The sequence below is a fragment of the Sinocyclocheilus rhinocerous genome, unplaced genomic scaffold (genome assembly GCF_001515625.1).
Source record: "Sinocyclocheilus rhinocerous isolate Xijiao unplaced genomic scaffold, SAMN03320098_v1.1 scaffold241, whole genome shotgun sequence".
Classification (NCBI taxonomy): domain Eukaryota; kingdom Metazoa; phylum Chordata; class Actinopteri; order Cypriniformes; family Cyprinidae; genus Sinocyclocheilus; species Sinocyclocheilus rhinocerous.
The window spans coordinates 1,192,814-1,218,573 of NW_015659312.1; the positions used below are offsets into that span (position 1 = coordinate 1,192,814).

Genomic DNA, 25,760 nt, shown 5'->3' on the forward strand with positions numbered 1-25,760 from the left:
TTGATTGGCAAAACCGCCTCTAGCGCACGCGCGGTCCCGCCCCTCACCTTGGCGGCATGTGCTCCGGTTGTATTGTAAACAATGACGTCGCCTATATCGCTTATCAGTTTGAGCCCGATTAAGAAGCAGAGGATATTACTGAAGAGGATCGTGCAGAACCTGTGCAAGCACGGCTTTTAATGGTAGGCCTAAGATTTTTGTTTGTTGTTGTCTCATACTTTTAGATACGCTGTTATTTGTAAATGCTACTGCTTATGTTAGCTTTTAATATAGGGGTTTATCCTGATTAAAGCTTTAATACAGTTCGGCAACCACACGTGCGCCCATGTATAACGCTTCTCATAACTATAGTATGTGAAAATATGTGAGCTGATGATCTGAATGAGAGAGAGAGAGAGAGAGAGATGCAGGGCAAGGCCAGGAATAGGATGAGAATGCTGCTTTTGAACATTGATTTTGAAACTTGTGAATCCATTAGAATCGTTAGAAAACAGAATCGCGATTCATATATGAATAGATTTTTACGTGCACCCCTAGTTTTCTCTTCCTCTTCTCTAAAGCAGCACAACATGGCCTTGCCCCCTTTGTTGCATAACTCAGGTTTGTCTGGGTTTGTGATGTCACAAACCCGGGAAGTAACTCGTTGTAGTCCCTTACCAGTCGTTTTTGTAGGCATTAAACTGCCAGAATTTACTTTTAGATACGCTGTTATTTGTAAATGCTACTGCTTATGTTAGCTTTTAATATACGGTTTTATCCTGATTAAAGCTTTAATACAGTTCGGCAACCACACGCGCGCCCATGTATAACGCTTCTCATAACTATAGTATGTGAAAATATGTGAGCTGATGATCTGAATGAGAGAGAGAGAGAGAGATGCAGGGCAAGGCCAGGAATAGGATGAGAACGCTGCTTTTGAACATTGATTTTGAAACAACTTGTGAATCCATTAGAATCGTTAGAAGACAGAATCGCGATTCATATATGAATAGATTTTTACGTGCACCTCTAGTTTTCTCTTCTTCTTCTCTAAAGCAGCGCCCCCTTTGCTGCGTGTTCCCGGAGGCGGGGGTTATGTAAAATTCTGGGTTCTTCACGTAACGTAAAAAAGTGAAATTGCAATCAACCACCCCTTTAACATTATTCCCTAACATTATTAGCTATATAACATTATTCCCTAACATTATTAGCTGTATATAGCAGAACGTAAATAAAAAGATCTCTTATTGGACTGAAAATGAAGACAATTACTTCATATTTCAACCCTCAAGATTGCAGTGAAATATTGTTCCCTTCTTGTGGTTTCTGAGTACATAACTTTATGGGAAATATCCTTGATAATTTCTTAGAATGGTAGGTTTCTCTTTGCCAGAGAATCCTCAGATCTTCTCCTTTGATATATAGGCCCCAATATACATTTAATTTGAAATATATTCCTAATAAGTATATATTAGACAGTGTGTGTTTATTTTCTGTATATAATAGGCCTCTATAATGGATCTGATTGGACACCTACAACTAGCCTATACAATATTTCAAATAAAAATTTTAGGCAATTTTGTAATGAATGCATTGTAGCTATAAAATAACATTTGAAAAGCTGACAGCCTGTCCTGACCTATCATTTATATAACCAAAATTAAAAACTTGTATAAACTGTTTCATCTTCATTATATAGTTGTTTGCTTGAACGTATGCCAGTGACTTTTTACTGTGTTGATTTGTTTAAACAACTATAGCCTAAAGATGATATGGAAAGTGTTGTTTGGAGGCTGATAGTCACGAAAACTGGCCATTTTAAAGCTGGTTTATTACCGCTGGATGGCGACCTTTCCCTGTCGCGTGTAGTTCACAGATGACAGGTTTGAGAATGATCAAACCCCTGGACGAGATTGCTGCAAAAGAGAAAGAACATTAGTGTGATTATTCATTTTCCCGCACTAATTTCACTGGCAAGTCTGCTGATTCGGTCTGAGGGTATTTTTATAGCATGGGTAATGCGTAAAATACCACCAGCTGCGCTAGTGAAATTTATTGGTAATTTCACACTTTATTAAAAAAGCATGTGGAGTGTCGTTATTAGCCTGTGTTGGAAACGCAGACTGACATCTTGACACGTCCACATCAAGGGTCTACGACGCGTCGCAGTACAGAAGGGTCTGTCAGTCAAACAACCCCAGAGAAGAATTAATGAGAGGAGAGAATGAGGGAGTACGTGAAGAAGTAGTGTGGTAGCAGGGAAGGCAGAAAAAAAGAAACCGTGGGAGCACGGAACTATAACTATTGGTTAATGAGTTATTAAAGTAAAGGCCACTAAACGCCAGTAGTAGTGTGTGTTCATGACTTGCTCCCAGTGCTTGTGGCATCCTAGTGATGCATGATGCAAAGCAACAGCTGACACTGCTTTGAGCCCTGAAACCAAACATTTAAGACCGCTCACACATTATAAGATCCTCACACAGCTTTTGCCTTCCCATGAAAAGCACACACATTCGTTCCACCAGCTGACTCGGTAGAATCAGAGTTGTTCTGCAGGCCTGCCTAGGCTAGAATGACAAATGCACTAATGTAATGTGAAATGTGTGTGTGTGAGAGAGAAAGATCAACCTCTGAGGGCTTTCCCTTCTAACTTCCACCTACACACCAACTGTCGCGGCACAAGTGTTATTACTGTATTTAGAATTCTGTGCATATCTGTGGCTTACATAATGAGGTTATAATGTGCTGCTATACAACGTGCATGCCAAATCTATGGAGTTTCTTTCATAAATTAACCAATTTAATATTGGACCGCTTGTAACCTTACCTCAAAGGACATCATTGGTCTATGTCAGAGAAATGGTGAAAGATTAGATGGTAACACTGCACAACATAACATTAGTTAATGCATTAGGCATCATGAACTAATAATGAACAGTGTTGTTTGGGACCACAGTGACTTTCACTGTGTAAAGACAATGCAAAATCCAGAAGAAAGTAGCCTAAGTCATACAGGTTTGGAACAACATGTGGGTGGGTAAATGACAATTTAATTTTTGGATCAACTACTGTAACATTTTAACATTAACCTAGATTAATAAATGCTGTAAATATCTTGTTAATTGTTGATATGTAATGCATAACTGATGTTGATGACTTAAATCTTTTAATAAAGTGCCAGTAATGCTTTGACATAACTAGAAGAAAGATGCATGGCGAGAAATTAGATTAAGTTTGCAATTGAGGCTCTATGAAAGAACTAGAATTAAGAACAGAGAATGAGTGTAAATGAAGAAATGTGATCTGTAGGCATAATGCAGCAGCAAATGAAAGAAGTCAACATTTAATGGATGTTGAAAGCAGTGCTGGAAAAAGGGAGAGCTGAAATGGAGAGAGCAGGGAATGAAAAAGTGAGTGGAAGGTGAGAGTAGAGGGTAGGGAAGATGGACTAGTATTTAGGTAGTAATCTGTTTATAGTAGGCTAACCCTGACCGCGTAGCCTTTAGTTTAGGGAATTTTCCAGGGGCTGCAGGTGGTATGTGTGTAATGAGAAAGCTTTCAGGTTTCCAGCTCTCATATAAGACAGAGAGAGAATAAGGTAAATGTCCTCACATGTCAAACAGCTGGCAGTGTTCGAATTGTGGTGGAGTCACTGGTTTTTCTTTTAACCCTTGAAGATGTAATGGGTTGAGCCTAATGCTTTCGTTTTTTGACTAACCCATGTTTTGTCTGCTTCAGTATAAATTAAACCAAGATAAATTTCTTATCAAGACTGTTTACTGCATTGAAACCTACCCATGGAGTAAAGTTGTTTAGCCTCAAAGCTACCCCCTTTACAAGACCACAGTAATCGGCAGAAATCAATTGTTATAGAATTTAAATGTGATTTTTTTTTATTGCGGTTATTGCTTTTGGTTAGTGGCTGAACATCCTGATAGATATTTTCTATCTAACATAATTTGGTATCCCTGTTAACACATTTATTTCAGTGGTAGTACATCCAACTTTAATGTGCATTCATTCAGAATGTCTGTAATATTTAATTAGAGTGAAGAATAACAGTCAAGCTCAACGCTGAGCCTCAAGCACAACATTTGCAGTATATGCTAATTTGAGACCCAAAATGCAGTCATACAGCTGTCGTACATCTGCTTTTCTAAATCATGCAATTTCTGTAACCTGTGCCCTGTCAACACGTTTAAGTTACAAAAATGATTTGTTATACTTCTGATTTAAAATATTTGGAGCATGTGTAGATAAAATAGATTATAATAATCATGGATTAGATATTAATTAGTATCAGTTAAATGGGATTTAATTGAGAATGTGAATATTCATATACAGTGGGTACGGAAAGTATTCAGAATTCATGATTTTAGCAAATGGCTGCAATATAACAAAGAGTGAAAAATTTAAGGGGGTCTGAATACTTTCCGTACCCACTGTATATTAATTAGTAGTAATTATAGTATTTCATTCAGAATTCATAGCAGCAGTTATTAGGCAGATTGTTACATCACAAACATTCTAAAAACTCGCAACAAAAGAAAACTCAAAAATTGCAACAAAAAACTTGAACAACAAAATGTAAAACAAAACTCAAAACAAATCGTACAGCAGTCATACATCAAAGAGGAATTGTATTTGCGCTCTTATAAGACAAGGATCCAACATCATTTGTTGCAAAACAAAACATGCAAAACACAAACCTCAGAACTTGAAATAAACTGCAACAACAATACAAAAACATTCAAAACAAAACAAAATTCACAGCAGTCATCAAAACATACATCAAAGACACATGGTATCTTCACTCTTGTAAGTTAAAGGCAAGGATCCGCTGAGTAAGTTCTGTGAAACACTTTACAAACCTGCATGGTACACTTGGGCATGTTTAGAAATCTCAAATGGAAAAGAAGTTGGATCACTTTTTTTTTCTTTTTTTTTTGTGGGACAAATGGTTAAAGTCAAGTCAGAAGTGTCTAAATAGAGCTGATATAGGGACGACAAAAGCGATTGTCAGAAAAGATGCCAGTGATCATCAATCATTCAGTAAGTGCGTCACAAATTGAGAGCATCTTTGTAATGCCAGATATCGATCGAATTCTCCAGCGTCACAGAACCACATTCCCAAATTCTACTTTTGTTACTCTGTCCATTCAAAATTGTCTTCCAAAACACGTAAGACTTGTTTCATCATTTAACCCAGCCAAGTTGGACCTGTAGGGGAACATTGACCGAACCCAACTAGAACATTAGGGCCAGGCGGGATGGTGTAGAGTGCTGATGTAGCACTGTGTGGGCAGTAAGGAAGTCCATTAGTGAACATGAAGAATACTTCTCTCTGAGAGCGAGAACGTCACTGTGATTGTTGCATTTGTCTGTGTGGATTATTTAGAATCTGTGCCTGCTGTTTTGAAGCCTGTTATTTTTTTATTTTTTTTTCGGGCCATGTATATTTTTAGACCAAGTGTGTGTGTGTGTTTTCTCCATGTCTTTCCATTAAAGGTTATAGTTATTTGTAAAAAAAAAATAATAAAAAAAATGGGATATGGTGTTGGGTGTGTGTTCATACTTGAATGGGATCTAAAGCAAAGCGTAGTGCCAGACTGTTACTGTGGCACCCCTCTCTCTTTCTGTTTACTTGTCTCTGTTTGTCCATCTGTCTCTCCTTCTCTCTCTCCCTCTGCCCCCTATCACTCACACCCTCTACTGCCTGTCATTTCTTCTCCTTATCTTCTTCCATTCTCTTATTATTCCTCATTTCTCTCCTTGCTCCTGCTCCCACTCTCACCCCTTTTATCTGCCTTTCATTGCGCTCTCAAATTTCTCTGCCTCTGTCAGTTCTGCGAACCATTTTGTTCATTACCATCAAACAGTGTGGAAGCATGTGATGATGTGAATACAGGACGGATGGAGTTGAATGGCTGGAAGGAGGAAAGATTATGGGCAATGACTCAATTTGATGGATCGTTTCATGAATTTAGCATGTCCACTGAATCATAGGGGTCACCAACGCCACCCACTGACTTCCAGAACACGGTGTGTTTTCAACGGACCGGTGGATGATGCATAGCTCAAGTGTAGTATTGCTGAGTTCACATGAGCAGTAAATAAGGTGGGTTTGTTTTCGCCCTGCTGCCCACTGAGCGATGCCGTTCTGCTATTGATTAGCATCCATGGGTGTGTGAGTGTGTTTCAGTCGAGGTGGAGATGATGGGAATTTTACGGCCTGTTTAGATGCGTGGATGTGGTCATCCCTCCGCGTACTCGTGAATCAAACGTGCTGGGCCTGCATGTCTATTAGCGAGAAGTGCAATTTAAAATAAAAACGGGATCAAGGCAAGACGAAGAGCTCCTCCTCCTGTGCCGATGCGGATTGTTTGGCATTTAGACAGAATGGTTTCATCCAACAGGAGAAAAAAGAGAAGACAACTCTGTGTACTCTGGTGTTGGCATGGTAACCACTCTGCCTGTGCTCATTCTGTTGTTCGGTCATAAATATATATATATATATATTTATCAGATCAGTGTTTTTCCAGCATTTATCATTCTCTCTCAAACTTTCTCGCTGTAATACACCACTTCATAGATGTCCTTTAGAAATGAGCTGACCTTTTCTCTTCACAAAAGGAACAAATGCACTTGTTTGGTGTCACTATCTCCCCATCTCTGCATATCCATAATCTTCCCTGTCGGCCAGACTTAAAGCGGCATGACGGATTTCTCCCTTTCTTTTTCGTGTCTGAGCTGTGCTCTTAGCTGTCATGTCTGTCATCTTCCCCAGTTCGAGTTGGACAGCTGTGTCCCATTATGTCACTGTCCTCGCCCGGTCACCTTTGACCTTTCCAGTGGGTAACTCTCCTTTCATTGTCATCCCCTGTTTGTTTTATTTTTCTTTGAATCCCTCTTATCAAGTCTTTGTTCTTTTCACTTTCCTCATCCTCTGTGTCATTTTTTTTTATTGTCGCAAGGTTTTGGACACTAGGGAAATTTAAGCCTGTGTCATGCCCCTAGATTATATGATACTGGACACATATACAGGAATAGTGTGACCCTGCATCATCACCATGGCAACCGCAAGAGATGATGACTGCGCTTGTTGCCAGTGATGTCACCGGGGCAACATATGGCTTGTTCTGTAATAGTCACTAAATCCAGGGAAATCGTCTCTCCAGGTGAGATATGCATTTAATTTATTCGTACCTGTCAAGTGAAATAATCAAAAGTAATAAAAGTTTTAATTACCATTGACTTCAGATTTTTGGACAAAAAACCACTGTGACTTTTTTTCATATTATTTTATTTCGTGTTCCACAAAAGAAACAAAGTCATACAGGTTTGGAATTACATTTTTGGGTAACCTCTCCCTTTAACAAACACAAACTTGTCAGCTTAAGGGATGTCTGTTAGACCGGCATCGGCAGCATTGTATATCCCGGTGACAGGTGTTTTTTTTCTGACAAAGGGGCAGTTAGGTCTAGTTTCGTGGGAAGTTGGCTAGCGGCTGCGCTCTTGGCCACCTGTTGGTGGGGTTTGACCTGTTGTGGCAGCTTTGGGTTTATACACCAATGCTGATGAGATATTGACAAGATATATCATGATTTGTTGACCAGAAACAACCGTGCAGACTACTCCATAAAGCTGGCAACACACTAAAATTGATATCTTAAGTTTAATTGCTGTCTTTGCTAACTTTTTGTCAAATTAAAGGGATGCCAAGTCACAACCTATAGTGAAAAGTTCTTTTTTTTTTTTTATTAATTTTTTTATGACAACTTTAATGACTGATGAAGAAAACAAGCTGAAACTCTCTTTCTAAAATTAATAACTAAAATAAAAATAAAATAGAGTAGAAATGACAGATTAACTAAGACAACTTAAAGCTCCAACAGTTATTGTAACCTAGTTGTGACTTGGTGTATTATATGGCTACAAGTGTCATTATTACATGAGTGCATAGTCACATTTATTTATTTATTTCAATTGCCCCTTTTATTTAATCATGTATTATTCTTTATCAACATTTAATTATAAATAATAATACTTTTAATTAATATCATCATCATCATCGTTATTATTAACAACTATAATAATAATCATCATCATCATAATCAATCATTATCGTCATCATCATCATGATGATGCCACAAGTTCTGTTTAATATAATAAATTCTGCACTTAATCCAAAATCTGATTTGTTTTCTGACCCTCCAATTATTACTTGTGGGGCCTTTTTGGATTATTTTGTTCAAAAGATTTCCGATATTAGACCTTCAGTTGTTCGCCTACCATCTGTTGGTTTTGACCATTTTGAACTTATTTCTCTGCAATCATTAGCTAACGTAATCAGCCAGCTGAAACCAACTGATTGTGCACTTGATATCATTCCAGCTAGGTTAGTGAAACAGGCATTTGATGTTCTTGGCCCCAGTATTTTATCTATAATAAATAATAGCCTTTTAACAGGAGTAGTCCCTATTAAACATGCTGTTGTTCAGCCACTTTTGAAAAAAACACATTTGGATCCTGCTGTTGTATCAAATTATCGGCCAATCTCAAAGTTACCTTTTCTATCGAAGGTTTTAGAGAAGGTGGCTTTTAATCAGTTACATACTTTTTTGCTTCAAAATGACATTTTTTAGAATTTTTTCAGTCAGGCTTTAGGGCTTACCTACTGAGTCGGCTTTGATCAGGGTTTTAAACGATTTATTGACTGCAGTTGACTCAGGGTCCTCAGCAGTTCTTGTTTTATTAGATCTTAGCGCTGCATTCGATATTGACCATGAGACTTTACTCTCACGGCTTGAGAAGGTGGTGGGAATCCATGGTATAGCGCTTACATGATTTAAGTCCTTTCTTTGAAACAGATCTTTTTCTGTTAATGTTGGTCAAGATTATTCACAACCTGTTTCTTTACTTTGTGAGGTTCCACAGGGGTCCATTCTCGGACCAAATTTGTTTTCTTTGTATATGTTACCCCTTGGATCAATTTTTCATAAGCATGGAATCTCATTTCACTTCTATGCAGATGACATGCAAGTGTATCTTCATCTGCAAAAGAATAGTAAAAAGCAAATAGAATCTTTGCTGGACTGTTTACAAGAAATTAAGCTATGGCTGTCCTTACATTTTTTAAATCTGAATGAAGACAAAACTGAAGTTTTGTGGTTTGGAGCTCCAAATAATTTATCTGATTTGGGCAGTTTAGCCCCTTTTTGTAAGTCAGTAGTGCGAAATTTAGGAGTTCTTTTTGATAGTGATCTCAAGTTTGAAAAACAGATTTATTCTGTGGTTAGGTCCTGTTTTTATCACTTGAGATTAATAGCCAAGGTGAAACCATTTTTGTCCATGCGTGATTTGGAAAAAGTCATTCATGCCTTTGTATTCACAAGGTTAGATTACTGCAACTCATTATATGTTGGCATTAATAAATCATTGCTTAACCGCTTACAACTGGTCCAAAATGCTGCAGCGAGGCTTTTGACAGGTTCTCGTAAGAGAGATCATATTACTCCTGTTCTGAGTTCTTTACATTACCGATTCCTTATAGAATTAATTTTAAAATTTTGGTTTTTGTCTATAAATCATTGCACAGTAGGGTTCCATTGTACTTGGTGGAACTGATTGAGAAATATGAGCCAAAACGGTCTCTATAAGGTCAGCTGACCAGCTGGCTTTGATGATTCCTAGAACTAAACGGAGAAGTAGAGATCTTTTGTAGCGATAGCTCCGAAACTCTGGAATGAATCATCGTTTTCTCTCAGATCAGCTCCCACATTAAGTGTTTTTAAACACAAGCTTAATGAATATTTCCTTGCATTAGCACTTAATGGGGTATAGACATTTATCTGTATATTGAAATTGTGGAGTTTATTTCACTGTCATTGTATTGTGGTTTTAGTGTTGTGTTTTATGTTTGAGACTGTTTTATTATGTGTTTACATATTGTACAGCACTTTGGTCAATGGTCGGTTGTGTGAAAGTGCTCAATAAATAAATAAAAGAAGAAAGATCATCATCATCCATCATCATCATTATTATTATTATTATTATTATTATTTATTACGATTGTTTTTGTTGTTAGGGTTTATTAAAAATATTTGTGCTAGGAAAGCAGGAATAGCCGTAGAGGAGGCAGGTGCTTCTTCTTAATTAAATGTTCTTCTCTAGTTTTTTCAGAGCTTATTTGTTTGGTTCAGCGATGTGTGTCCAATGAGAGGAGCAGAGAGGAGGGACCTGGGCGGAGAGACGGAGCCCAAAAGACAAGTTGAGAGGGAGAGAGAGAGAGAATGTTTGAGACTGTTTTATTATGTGTTTACATATTGTACAGCACTTTGGTCAATGGTCGGTTGTGTGAAAGTGCTCAATAAATAAATAAAAGAAGAAAGATCATCATCATCCATCATCATCATTATTATTATTATTATTATTATTATTTATTACGATTGTTTTTGTTGTTAGGGTTTATTAAAAATATTTGTGCTAGGAAAGCAGGAATAGCCGTAGAGGAGGCAGGTGCTTCTTCTTAATTAAATGTTCTTCTCTAGTTTTTTCAGAGCTTATTTGTTTGGTTCAGCGATGTGTGTCCAATGAGAGGAGCAGAGAGGAGGGACCTGGGCGGAGAGACGGAGCCCAAAAGACAAGTTGAGAGGGAGAGAGAGAGAGAATGAGAGACGTGCTGTCAGAGTGAGAGCTGGAGGACATGCATCCATTTCTACACAAATTCAGACTATCGCTACTTTCACCTGTACTCATATCCAGATGCTACTTTAAAGCGCTTTTCTTCACAGGAGGCTAATAATGCTACTTAATGCAACGGGTGGATGTATTTCCTGAAATATTAAAGAGCGCACTAAATCCTTTTCCCGAAAATTATTTTCCGCTTTTATTTCGATCATTGTTAAGGTGTTAAACACAACAGCTTTCGTCTGTAGGAGTCTCATTTTAAGAAATAGCGGTTTATACTTCTGTCATTAAAAACCTTCAATCTGGAATCACTGCTTGGCAACGGATCGAGGAAGAAATGATGGCATGATTTTGACAACATGAAAAAGAAAAAGTGCGGAGGAATATTGTTGCACTGCTTCTGAAATCACCATATGAAGGTGGAGAAAGACTGACTGGAGAGAGGTAAGCAACAGAGAAAAATGTTTAATGGAATCAAAATCAAACTGTCATTTATATCTCAAGTGTAACTATTTCTACATGATTATAAATGTACTAAATGATTAAAATTATGCTTTCTAGTGTGTATTTATTTTAGATTAGGTCAGTCCAGAGGCCACGATTCGACCCATGCATAAGTTTCTTAAAAACTACTGAGACTCTTGCTTGCATTTATGTGACATATTGCTGGAAGGAGCGAGAGGAGTGGAGGGGGTGTCAGAGAGAGGGTGGAAGATAGCGAGAGAGAGCTCAGAGCGATTAGATGTGGATGGGTTCATAGGTTCATCAGTTTCATCAGTCTTTTTCCACTCACATACATCTTCCACGTAAACTCCTCATGCACATTGGAACAACTCAGTGTCACCCAACACCTTCAGTCCATCCTTGGTTTATTAATATGAGGGGGTTCCCCTTTTTAATCCAGCCTCCTTTTCACCTGCTAATTTTATTCGGTTATAAATAACATAACCTAATCCATTCTTCTCTCTCTCTTCCTTTCTCTCCCCCCAACTAAACTCCAGAGTTGAGGAGCAGAGCACAAACAAATCTGCTGGAGCCTGGTTGCCATGGATCCCCCTCCCTCTCTGAGTCTGGCCCTTCTCAGTGGGAGCGAAGACGAAGAGCAACATCTGCCCCTCCCTCTCGGTGGTCTCTCCCATGCTTCCCTTTCTGGCAACTACCCTGGGACCAACCACTCGAATCACACGGGAGGCAACAGCAGCCTGGAGCGTCTCAATGGCACTCCGTCACCCACCACGCCGAACCTTCCCCCGGCATCGCTGCCCAAGTTGCCCCTGTCCACGACACCCCAGCTGTCCACACCAATCCCCAACGCGCTCCACCCCACCAGCACCCCGCTCTCCTCCTGCCTGGGCAGCCAACATAGTCTGAGTGGGGAGACTTCGCCTGTCTACAATGCGCTGTTCTACTCCTCTCATTCGCCTTCCACTGAGCGAGAGCGAGAGAGGGGATGTAAGCACAGGCAGGCCAGTCCGCTGGTGCACAGGCGGGACAGTAACCCCTTTACCGAGATCGCCATGAGCTCGTGCAAGTACAGCGGCGGCGTGATGAAGCCGCTCAGCCGCCTCAGTGCCTCCCGCCGTAACCTCATTGAGTCCGACAGCGGAAGTGACACCAAAGAGGGCGGGGCGAGTGCGAGCCAGGCAACCACGGCCTCCTCTCAACACAGTCAGTCCCAATCCCAGAACCCCCCAGAGATCGTTATCTCCTCAAAAGAGGATCCACCTTACGGACACGCTTACGAACTCGAGGCCTCGGCCAATCAAATGTCCATCTACCACCAGAACCATGCCCTCTCTGAGAGCAGGGGTGTGCTGGGTGGCGTGGCAGGGGGTGGGACTAATGGAAGGAGGGGCGGTGCTGTCGTGGGAGGCCCGGGGAGGACCGCTTCCAAAGCCCCTAAACGTAAGAATCAGAACATTGGCTACAAACTAGGCCACAGGAGGGCGCTGTTCGAAAAGAGGAAGAGACTTAGTGACTATGCGCTCATATTCGGCATGTTTGGCATTGTTGTCATGGTGATAGAGACCGAGCTGTCCTGGGGTGTCTACACTAAGGTGAGGACTTTGTGCACTGGGGACTGGGGTGAATAGTTGTGCACGAGGACACATCCTACTGGTCCTGCTCTGTGTGTGAATGAGAATGAGAGTATGTCTGTGCTTCCCATATTATGTTCCTATAATAACAGTTGTAAAACTTCGATACAGCCATACACTATGTAGTGCAGCCTGTAATGTAAAGCAGTACACAAGTTTACGATCAACCATGATGACATTCAAAAAAACAAGAGCAGATGTTTGACCCAAAAAAATGACTTAAAGGGATAGTTCACCCAAAAATGAAATTCTTTCATCATTTACTCACGTTCATGTTGTTACATTTTTGTCTATCCATTACACATTGTCCATCCATTGAAAGTTCTTGCAACCACAACTTGCGTGTATAATGTAAAAGTAATTTCTTTGAATTCATGGATTTTCCATGGTTTCTTGTAGGGCTGTGCGATTAATCGAAATCGAATCGAAATCGCGATTTGAGACGTTGCGATTTGCTAATTGCAAAGCCTGCGATGTGGAAGCGATATTACTCTGTTCCAGAGCATATGCATGACTGCCAGCCTTGAGTTGCAGTCTTGCTTGCCCTGGGCAAGAGTGAGCGCACCTCCGTTCTCCCAAAAATCGCAATTTGATATTTTCCCCCAAATCGCACAGCTCTAGTTTCTTGAGTGGTGCTTCAAATATCGCTACCCCATTGCCAATAGACATCCCCCCCCCCAATGTGACCACACCTCAAAATAATATAGTGTCATAATTTCTGTTTAGTGTTTTTTTTGTTTTGTTTTGTTTTTTGTAAACCAAGCAAATTTGCAACTGACTTTCACCGCCAATGATCAGTTGCATTTTCATTTTATGGAAAATAGCAGCTTTGACCTTTATTATAGTAACTGCTTATGTGTTCTACTGGAAAAAGTCATAGGTTTTAAGCGAGGTGAGGGTGGATAGATGATGACAGAAATTTTCCGATCTGTGAAAAGTGTGAGTCATTTGGAGTGACCAAATTTAGATGTGCGATGCGAATGCGTGATTTTTGCCACAAACACCAACAATACTCAAGCAAGTTAATCATCAGAGATATAAATAAATGTTTTTCGGGAGCTGCATTCATAAGTTGTCACAGTTTGAATGGGCACAAAGTGTCTGATCACAGGAAATTCTGTTATTTAGAGGGTGTAAGGCTTTATCATGTTACACAAGCTAAGCTGAAAATCAGCTCTCAAAACAATGATCTGTGGCGAATTGGTATGGCATTTGTCACCCTTTTGGAACAGAGGACAGTAACGATGCACCTGTGTATCTGGCATGAGCATGAATGTTTTAAATAGTTGTCTATCTTAGTGAACATACACATGTGCAGTAGACATTCAAAGTTAGTAATGCTGCTGCTGTCAGAGAAGTGCTGAGAGGATCAGATGTCTGTAGGCTCAGAAAGAATTTTGGACAGCTGTCTGGCAGATTTCTTAAATGGGGAAGAGATCAGTAATATTTGTGTGATTTAAGAAATGTCTGGAAACTTTTATTAAACGAATGTTCTGGATCCAAAACAAGCTCCCAGAAGAACATTTTGAATCATCCCTCACTTTGAAAAACAAGCAAAAAAAATTACGTACAGTGCCCCACACATAACAAGTGGATGAAAAAATGGATATTGTGACCATGAATTAAGAATTTGTTCCCATGACTCATTTTTGGCAACATTAATTCATAATTCAATCATGGCCATGTTTTGCTAATTTGTTTACTCATTTTAGTTCAGGTGTGGCCACATTATACTTATTTGTTCCATCATTTTAATTTTGTTTAGCTGTTGCCCACTATTGAACTAAAATGAGGCAACAAATTAATAAGTTGTCGGAACAAAATCTTAATTTATTGCCACAATATCATATGCAGGGCTCCGTATTTATGGTATGGCTCTTATAATGGAAGTCAATGCATCTAGAATAAATGTTAAAGGGATAGTTCACCCAAAAATGAAAATTCTGTCGTTAATACTCACCCTCAAGTCATTCCAAACCCGTAAGACCTTTGTTAGTCTTCGGAACACAATATATTTTTGATGAAATCTGAGAGCTTTCTGACCCTGCATAGACAGCAATGGTACAACCACGTGCCAGGCCCAGTATTACAGACATTGATAAAATAGTACATGTGATATCAGTGGTTCAAACTTAATATTATAAAGCTATGAGAATACTTTTTGTGAACAAAGAAAACAAAAATAACAACTTTATTCAACGATTTCCTCTCTTCCACGTGTTCACGAGAGTACCACTAAGCATTCGTGTGCATTCCTTTGCTTGCAAACAAGGTGCATCGGGATTCTATGTCAAAACGCCGGCTCCTGCGTCAGCAGCACCACATGCATGCATGGTACTGTCGTGAATGCGCGTCGAAGACTGACAGGGAAGAGAAGAAATTGTTGAATAAAGTTGTTGTTTTTGTTTTCTTTGTGCACAAAAAAGTATTCTCATAGCTTCATAAAATTAAGTTTGAACCACTGATGTCACATGGACTATTTTATCGATGTCCTTTATACCTCTCATGGGCCTTGAACGTGTCAGTTCCGCTGCTGTCTATGCAGGGTCAGAAAGCTCTCGGATTTCATCAAAAATATCTTAATTTGTGTTCCGAAGATGAACGGGTTTGGAACGACATGAGGGTGAGTAATTAATGACAGAATTTTCATTTTTGGGTGAACTATCCCTTTAAAATACACACTGTTCCAGAAGTATGAACATTTATATGTCACCATGAGACCATTGTGAAAGAATCATTCACATCCTTGTCTGTGCAGTTATGTCTGATATTTCAACTCCTGTTATGACCACGTAAGGCCAATAAACCATGTAATTTTCACACTGACTGTTTACATTGAGAAAAATTACGTCTGTAACATAACCAGAAGTTCACCCTTCTAAAACAGTATTACGGTGCAGAAATGATGGTTTAGACAGCATTACAGTTCAAATGCCAAACACTTTTGTACAGAATAAATAATATAATTGGTTTAACCAAAATTTGAGCTACACATTTCTGCTTTTAAACCCTCCACACTCTCTAAACTTCCATTGTAAATGTTTTAAAGACTGTAAAGAACTGAGAGATGAGTCAAAATTGTTTGTGGAAATCAGAAGCATGTTGGCGATAGAGCATACAAAACCCAAACCGTTTGTTTAATACTGAAAGCGGTGTAGTTTAAGTGATGTGGTGTGAGTGTATATGTGTTTAGTTTTACTAATACAGATTTATAAATTTTGGAGGAATATACGGTACACTCTATTTATGCATGACAAAGCTCCATTTTGCTCTGCATAAGTTTTGATCTCATGGGAGGCGAGAAAACACATCCTTGCAGTCGGCTCTTGAGCTAAAAATCAAGTGTTGCTTGATTGATGATCAAAGCAGATGTAACTGCCATTACAGCCTACATAGTGTTACTGGAGAACTGGCTTTTACTTCAGATGAATTACAGACTAGTAACATTTTATATAAAGCCAAAGTCTCAAAATCAGAGCGAGGCTGAAGTTAGGTAAGTGACTGATGACTTGTGCCGTTACGTTAAAAGGATTGAATGTAACTGACACATCATGTCAAGGTGAAATATTTTTCACTGTAATAGCCACAGCCTCAGACTGAAGGCTGAATGTATGTGTGTGAGTAAGAAAGGGACAGACAAAGCTGAGCTCATTGTCAACTTATGTAGCTTTGGTGTCAGTTGCCTAATTTTAGTAGGTGACAGGAAGCTCTACTAATATAAGTTATTAACTATCATAGAACCTTATAAGAGACTGATTTGGGACTTGTGACATACAGTACGCAATAATTAATTGCTTGAGAGTTTGATGACAGCATGTTTCTCAAAGCTGAAATACACTACATGACTTTTAAAATAGTGTATCTTAAAAACCTTATGCTTAAATAACCACTAGTGCACATAAATATTGGGTAAATTTGTATGTGATTTTCTGGGATTGCATTTCCGTTGAAGGCTACATGAAATACTGCTTTGAAATTAGTCTAAAAAGAGGTATCTTAGAAGGCAGAATAACTATGTTGCATATTTCTCATAAAAAAACCTTCGTGTTCTTTAAAATGCTCAGTGGGTTTTGGAACAGTGCAGTCATCTGAAGTGTGTGTCTGTGCGCGAGTGGGTTTGTGCGAGCGTTATGAGGTGTTCTCTCGCATCTGGCACTGTTCTGAATGGATCTGTCTCAGCATGTAGTCTGGAAATCACTTCTACGTGTGGTCCTTGTTCTGCAGGTGCTTCTGATATGGCAGACGTATATGAAATTTGTTCCGTCTCAGTATCTCTCTTTCGCTGCCTGTCTTCCCTGTGACTTTCTTTTTCTGTCTCTCCCTCTTTCCCACTTACGCTTTATTTCTCTTTTTCTCTCTGTCTCACCCACTCATTTTGTTCTCCTCCTTTCACTCTCTCTTGTACTTGTACTGTTTTTCCTTTTCCTCTCTCTGACGATTCATTTCCTCTTCTCTCCTGATAATTATTCTTGGTCTGGGTATCTTTCTTTCTTTCTCGTACTCACTATCCTTAGTGCTCTCTCTCTCTCCACAGATCTCTCTCTCTTTCTCTCTGTTATTGTAGTGGGCGGTGAACGGGGGAGTGTTATTGGAGCGGGGAGAGAAAAGCGAGTGAATGTTAGGAGAGATGAAATGAAAGGCTGTAATAAAATCTCTTTATTTGTGATGGAAAATGGGTGAGTGAGTCAAGTTTGCACATGAATAATGGCCATGCTGATTGTATACCATTATAGCCATTATAAAACAGCACAATAGAAGCCTGTTAGTGCTGCATCGCCCCTCAGAGCAATTAAAGGGCTTTTTTCTCAGTGCATTACTGCTGAAGGTCCAGAGACATGTGAGATACTGATGCTCTTCCACATTCTCCAGACTGCTTCGATTTGACTTGACTCATCTAATGGGGAATTACCTCTCCTCAAACCCCCTGTATAGTGAATGGCAACTCCCATAAGAAACAAGTTTATGTGAATGGATGCTGGAGCATCTAGAGTGATTGTGGAGGAAATGAGTAAGGAAAGTAACTGCTTAGATGCTGCCGAACGCTCACATGTGCCGAACGAGTGACCGGCTACATCGATTATTGATAATCACCTTTGCACACCTTCAAGCACCTATTGATGGCTTTACTGCGCTGCTTGAGCTGTGTGTGTCTCTCTGTGTGTGTGTGTGTGTGTGTGTGTGTGAGACAGCTGCTTTTGAAAGGATGAAACCAGCAGGAAATTCCTGATGAGACATCATTATAAGTGTTTTCCTAACCTCTTAAAGCTCTCTTCTTGTTTGAAATGGCAGTCGTGTGTGCACATTGAAGCAAAGAAGCTGGAGAATGCTGTCTGTGTTTGAGCATATGAAAATGATGATTTCAGTAGTTTGGTATGTGAAGTGTGTATGCAGGTCTGGATGGGAATATGTGCACATGTGGCTGTCGATTTAATGCATTGATTTAGTGTGATTTTAATTATCTAATAAATAATGCATTAAAAATTAACATAGGTAATTGCAACTCCATTTGCAGTCCACTAATTTCTTAAAGTAGGGATTTAATTACCATTGGGCATTCCGTATAATCAGTGAAATGAGATCAAATACAGTCTGACTTCTAAAGCCACTTTTTGCTTATTCAAGGCTCCCATCTGCCACAATTATTCTATGTGATTAATTGCCGTTATTTTAATGAATTAATGTACATATCGTTTCTGTAGTCTTTTACTAAAGGGCTGTTGAATGCTTGATTCTGATTGGTTGACGAACATTCTAAGACCATGTCCAAACCAGATGCGACACCACAAAAGGTGATAAGGTATTGCAAAGGTATCTTTTCCATGTTAATCAGAGTTTTTGTCCTAACCAGCTGCGATGGTGGATTCTATTTATATTTCTATGACGTCGTGGCTGGAACAACAGTATACAAACTATTACAACAATAATCTAAGGTACTGATTATGTGCTTTATTTCATGTTAAGAGGGTCTATTGTGAGTTTGAATATCATTTTGACATTTATAGCCATACTGAAAGCGACAATGGATAATTTACCTCAGATCTTACATGTGAACCAACAAGTGTGTTTCATGACAAAGATTGTGTCAGTCACTCAGTATGTATTTTTAGTCATTTTAAAATGGTTTAATATTTATGAATTAGATTATTTACTTATCTATTTCATTGTGAGTGCAGTATACTTGAAGAAAGAGCCTGCCCATACGCTCTTCTGATTGGCTGTGATTTTTGATTGATTTTATCATGTGTTGTGTCTGATGTGGACAAACAAATTGCTTGTCGCTGAAATATTATCGCATTGCGTCTGATTAGGACATGATGTAAGATGTGCAATTATTTTTCAGGAAACACACAGCTAACATAGTTCATTCCATATAAGTCTTGACTGTATTACAGTTCCATATCACTTCACCAAATTATTCCAGTCATTTTAAAGGTCCTTCTCTCTCTTTCTTCAATAACTGCATTAGTCTACATATCAATGGCTCAAGCCAACATTACTAGCTCTAAAATAACGTTTTAGAATTGGCAACTGAGGCTTGGGATGAGATGTGTATGAAATTAGTCCTACACACAAGAGCGATTAAAGGATGATTGTCTTGAAATAAAACATCTGAACAATGTCTTGAGCTGTTAGTAGTACAGTATAAGTGGAATAATTGACTTCAGGCCGAAAAAGAATGCACACCCACTTCGCCACATGGCCGCATTAACACCTTGGGTGTGCATTATTTTTCTATAATAATTCAGTGGCCCATCATCAGTTATTCCTTACATATATCATTTATACGAGTGTGTGAATGTACCGATGTTAAGCATTGTGTGTGTGAAGATGTGTGTGCCTAACATGCTCAGCTGTGAATCCTCTGGAGATGTCTGGTGCATTCACACTCCGTACACTTCCTTCCTTCCTTAAATAGACAGGTAAAAAGAACAGGAGAGAGAGAGCTAATAAGAACAGCATGAAAGAGTGCAGTGTGAAATCGGAGCCTTTGTGTGTTGCTATTGTTTTTCATCAAATATTTGCTCTTTCAAATCAACTTTTCATTTGCCGTCTACATTAACTAGTTCCTTACATTACATGAACTAATTGCAAAATAAATGTATTGTTGTCCTAAACCACAGCAAATATATGAATATTCTGTACAGTGAGTGGGGTCCATAATCTGAGACTACTAATGAAAATGCTTTTACTTAGCTTTTCTTTGCACTTCTTTTTCATTGGAAATTATATTACTAGCATGAAATTGGGTATAAGATTGTCTTAGTATTTGGTTTTCCTCTTTTGCTTTGTGACAGCAGCACTCAAGCTGCATAAACTCCTGATGAAAACCTGATGATCATGTTCTCCAGCATGATTTGAGATGATGCAAAGGGCATCTTTGAGCTTCAGTGGATCTCAAGTTGTTTTGATTAGAAATAGTGCAGAATCTCAAATATATTTTTTGTCATAGCATTTAATTTTTTTTTGATATTCTGAAACACTGTTTATTTCCAGGTTTAAATCACATTTTCAATGTGGTAAGATACTTGAGTGCCATTGTATAACATAAAAAGGACATTTTAGGTCTGAAACAGTTTAATGGCATGTAGAGTTGCACGAAGCAGCATGCCTTGAATCCATTCTCCTCCAGCTCCTCCCACGTCTGCACGACACTTAACAGCCCTAAATACCTGGAAAATGCCACTGTCAAATCAATACTTATTTTTCACACCCTCCTTGCTCTGTCACGCGTCCCTGGGGAACATCTTTGCTTAGACTTGTTTAGTAGATGCGAGGAAGCGTGCAGATGCCTCAGTTGATCAACCTGTTGCCTGTGCACAAGGGGCACTGTGTATGTGTCTGGATTTTTATGCAGGTAAATGTGTGTACGGAGGACTAAGTTAGAAATACACTACAAATCAAAATTTGTTTTTAATGGTGATAATAATAAGAAATGTTCTTGAGTACCAAATCAACATGATGATTTCCGAAGGATCGTGTGACACTAAAGACTGGAGTAATGGCTGCTGATAATTCACCTTTGCCATCATAGGAAGAAGTTACATGTTAAAATATATTAAGCTAGAAAATGGTTATTTTAAATGGTATATATAAAAATATTTAATTGACATATTTACAAAAAATTATCACAATTATTCATATAACACATCCTATAATATAATTTTATGTAACTGTACTCTTCATGAAAATTTTAAAATATAAAGGTTCCTTTGAGGGTTAGCTTTAGGTGTAGTGGTGAAAGAGAATGTACTTTGCTCATTATTAAAACAATAGGAGTCATTGGAAAGTCCCCACCATTTTAGAAAAACAAACAAACCTGTGTTTGTGTGTAATCCATCTCTAAGACACATATATAAGGGGTGATCCAGTGGGCTGCGGGACCCTAATCCCACTCCTGCCACACTAACGCTTTTACAGCACTCTCACAGGAGCAATAATCATCAGTACATAGAGAAGAAGAAAGTGTGAGGGGGAGAAGGAGAAGAAACGAGAGGAGAGATGGACAGCCTAGAGAAGGGTCAGTGAAGGAGAGAGGGGGCAATAGTGCACAGGACCCTCGAATGGCCATTAATGCTAAGATTAATGTATGTGTGTGTACTGTATAATTGTGTGCATGTAGCTGAGGCTGTGTGTGTTTCCATTTTTTTCTTGGCCTTTTGAGTGTGTAATTGGGTTTTCAGGGGTGTAATGGTGTATGTCAGTGTGTAATCAAGTGTGTGTGTGTGTGTGTGTGTGCGTGTGCCAGTTGGTGTGTAATTGGGCTTATCTGTGTGTGTTTGTTTTTCATTAAGTGAGATACATCACTGTTTTCGTAACATTTGATTTTGGTGGTGGTGTGTGTTTTTTGCAGCTTTTTTTGTTTTGTGGTTTAATAAAACCCATTGGTGGGTAACTCAGGAATATGGCATGCCATTTTAACATTTATTCATTTGCAGGAATCAAATTATAGATATTTACAGGTCAGTTTCCACTAGTTAAAAGTCACTAGTATGAAGTTTTGAAACAAAATGACCATCACTCACAGAAATCAAATTATTAATTTAAAAATCATTAATACACATTTTTACCATTGGAAATGTAATTATTAAAATCAAAAATAGCTATTTTTATTAGTAAAAAATTCCATTCCTGATATCAAGAATTAGCATTTTAACTAGAAAAAAATTGAATTAAGTCAAATAGGCTTGAACTATAGGAAAGAAAAATCCGATATCTTGTTAAATATCTCACATATTGTTTCTCCTACACAGCAATGAGACTGAAGGGGGAGAATTTTGCTTAAGACTCCTGAAAAAAGTGTTCCCATACTTTGATACTTTTTTTAAATACTGGTTTGGATATAAATGGATATAAATCATCTTTACTTGCAGTACAGAGTCATTAACAAGCTGAACATGCAATAGCTGCTTCATCGTAGACAAATTATAGAAGATATTTGCAAGTCTCATTTCCTAATGAAAAATCATCCATCTCATCTAGCACTCTTTTAGCTTTCCGTCTTAAATATGACCCTGTTTCTACTTGTAAGAGAAACTGCTGCAAACAGTCCAGTGCATGAGTGAACTGTCCTAATGAATCAAACTGAATCATGAACAATTTCAGAACTTTTTGCAAACCCATTTGGCTGATTAGATAAAAAAAAGTGATTAATCCGCGAATCTGGTATCACTAGGGCTGTTTCTAAAAAAAAAAAAAACACGACTGTGGAAATAATATGATTTTCAGGTCAGAATATGGTAATCTTCATTAACATATAGTGATTTATCAATATTTTAGTGGGATTTTAGTCTAGTGATGCCTCTGCTTCTCTGATAGAGGCTGAATTGAAAGCTAGACAGAATAAAAGCTAGATAGGAAAATTTAACTTGGTACACTGAAGGGTTTACTGAATTTTCATTTGTAATATATTACAAATAGTAAGCTGTCATTTATTTATTAGTAGTAGTAATTTGTTTGGATTCAAAAGATTAATTAATTGTTCTAAAACTTGACGTCCAACAGAGAATAAATGTTTATTGCTGAAATTTTGCCAATCATAAATGTAGTTTTCACAACGCTACTCACTATCCCTAACTTCATACATGAAAAGCTGCATGATTTAAAAAGTAGCGATGCTACCACCAGCTGAGAAATGTAGTTAAACTAATAGCTTTTACCAACTTTAGCTAGCTGAGCTATGCTAGCTACACAGATTTGTGTCCATCTCATTTGTGTCTAAGGAATTTTAGAAGAAAACAGTTCATACTTAAAAGAAACAGAACTAGAAACTCCAAGTCATCTATGAATGAGCAATGAAGTTCCTCTTGTAAAGGCGAAAACAGATCATGTTCTCGTATTACCAGCTGGGGTTGTGTGTGTGTGTTTATAGAGGTTGATTGTGGTTTATTTGCTGTGTATTTCTGTATGGGGTGAGTGTAGGTCTCAGGGTGAATGATAAAACGTGGCGTGTGTGTGACTGGTTTGTCTAGAGCAGGGATGGGCAACTTTGATAGTGATTATATATAGTATAGTATACGGCCCGCGGGCCGCCAGTTGCCCATCCCTGGTCTAGAGGGTTCACATTAGAGACCTGCGGGGGACGGATTTTTCAGTTTAGAATCTCTAAAAAGCTGACATATCAGTTCATCGCGATCTCACACAGCTGTTATACCACAATGAATATAGTCACAATAAATCTTTCATAATGTTTACACTTCGTGTGTTATAATGAGAGGATTCGTGAGCATGCAAATTTCAGCACTGCACTGGAACTAGTAGATTCTAACTGAAACATCTCTGATTGGCCACTGCGTTCCAGAAATCAACAGATATGTCTGTGATTGGCTACAGTGCTCAACACTGCAAACACGTGTTACAAATGGAAACTCTGCCTGTGCTTGCATCTGTTAATCGTTTTTATTTTAGTTGTTCTTGTAGCTTTTCTGCAATAGATGAATAACAATTTATTTGTTTTTAGGTATTTTATGTTAAGATATTTCTATTTTGCAGGAGTCCCGCGAATCATTTTATTCTCCTGCATCCCGCACACACACAAGTCTCTACCCGCCCACACCCGCACTCGCCCATCAAGTCTTGTCCCGCGCCACACTCTCTTATATCGGGTCCCGCAGGTCTCGTGGTAGTCCCGTGGGAGTGCAGGTCTCTAGTTCACATCATTAGACTGCTTGACTTAGACAAAGTGCTCAGAATAAAGGAGCAAACACACAACACAGCACATACAGTGACGTTAATCGTCGGCAAATCTATCTTTGTCATGGACAAAGTCCCTTTAAGAGTCGGTCCCCTCAGCGGCCATCTTGGTAGCAGCCCCAGCAGCTATTTTCACTGTCAGTAATAGGAAAACCTTTTCTGTCCACACTGTGGAAAGACTAAAATCTTCATAACTGTTTGTCAGAATTACATTTAAATTAGCAATGATATCTGACACTGATGGTATCATAAATGTAGCTTCTTAAGTGCAAAACATGTTAAAAATGCTTAAGGCTAGCTAGTCCAGCTAATGGGTATAAACAAACTCTATCAAAAAGGCAATCGGCTCTTCAATTGAGACCTAAATTCCTACAGCTGCCATATTAAGCATTCTGATTAAATTTTTATATGAGTGGTCCATCTCTTCCCCATTATACTTTCTCTGGTCTTGAATCTTCAATTCAATTCAATTCAAGTTTATTTGTATAGCGCTTTTCATGATACAAATCATTGCAAAGCTACTTTACAGCAAATTAAGTTTCTACAATATTTAGTGGTAGCTTATCAGTGGTGACTGTCAGTTAATGTACATATGGCAGAAATGTACGGAAAAATCAATTAAAGACGTAATCAAACAGACGATGAACACTATTAACAGCAATTATTATATGATGCAATCAAACTAATAGCAAAATGTGGTAGTTCTGTATGTAGTTTCAGGGTTGGCATCATCTGAGGTCCTCTGAGGGGTTGGCATCATCTCTTCTCAGCTGTTCGGTTATCTCAGATCTTCGTAAGGGTTGGATCCAGACTGAAGCTTGTGTAAATCCTACCCGTGGCAAAAACAGAGAAACAAATAGAGACATAATTAGGATTTACACAAGCTTCAGTCTGGATCCAGAACACCTGAGAAGAGATGATGCCAACCCCTCAGAGGACCTCAGATGATGCCAACCCTGAAACAACCCACCAGATCCAGTCTGTATCCAGATCAGATGGTCACTGCAGTCACCCGGATCCAGTACGTATTCAGACCAGATGGTGGATCAGCACCTAGAGAGGACCTCTACAGCCCTGAAAGACAGCGGAGACCAGGACAACTAGATGAACACCAGATACAGATGTTATTCCCCTGTAAACACCTTGTCTCAGACGACCACCGGGACAAGACCACAGGAACCAGATGATTCCTCTGCACAACTTTGCTAGCCTGAAATTGAACTGCTGGTTTTGTCTGGCCAGAGGAGAACTGGCCCCCCGACTGAGCCTGGTTTCTCCCAAGGTTTTTTCTCCATTCTGTCACCGATGGAGTTTTGGTGCCTTGCCGCTGTCGCCTCTGGCTTGCTTAGTTGGGGACACTTCATTTCCAGCGATATCGTTGACTTGATTGCAAATGATTGCAAAGATACTATTTAAACTGAACTGAGCTGGATGATGACATCACTGAATTCAATGATGAACTGCCTTTAACTGAAAAATGAGTGTTTACTATTGTCATTTTGCATTATTGACACACTATTTTCCTAATTAATGCTGTTCAGTTGCTTTGACACAATCTGTATTGTTAAAAGCGCTATATAAATAAAGGTGACTCGACTTGACTTGACTCGGAGGCTGGAGGCAGAGACGGGGGATCCTCATGCATAGGCAGAGCGGGAGACAGGAAGTCCCACGGCGGATCAGAGTGCCCAGATGGCGCTGACTGAGTGTGAGCTGAGGGACTGAAAGGCACCAGCGGAGATAGGGCTGAGGAACTGGCTGGTTTTAGGAGAGGAGGCGGGAGAGGGAGGCTGGGAGGGAACAGGA

General features: G+C 39.0%; 1 protein-coding gene across 1 annotated transcript in view; it reads left to right on the plus strand.

Moving 5' to 3' along the window:
• Window positions 1–10,970: 10,970 nt before the first annotated feature.
• LOC107723559 (small conductance calcium-activated potassium channel protein 2-like) overlaps window positions 10,971–25,760 on the plus strand; it is a 66,080-nt gene continuing 51,290 nt past the window's right edge. The window contains exons 1-2 of the mRNA XM_016532246.1: window positions 10,971–11,112; window positions 11,670–12,725. Coding sequence (XP_016387732.1) covers window positions 11,715–12,725 — 1,011 coding nt within the window. The 5' untranslated portion in view covers window positions 10,971–11,112; window positions 11,670–11,714. The remainder of the gene's footprint in view (window positions 11,113–11,669; window positions 12,726–25,760) is intronic.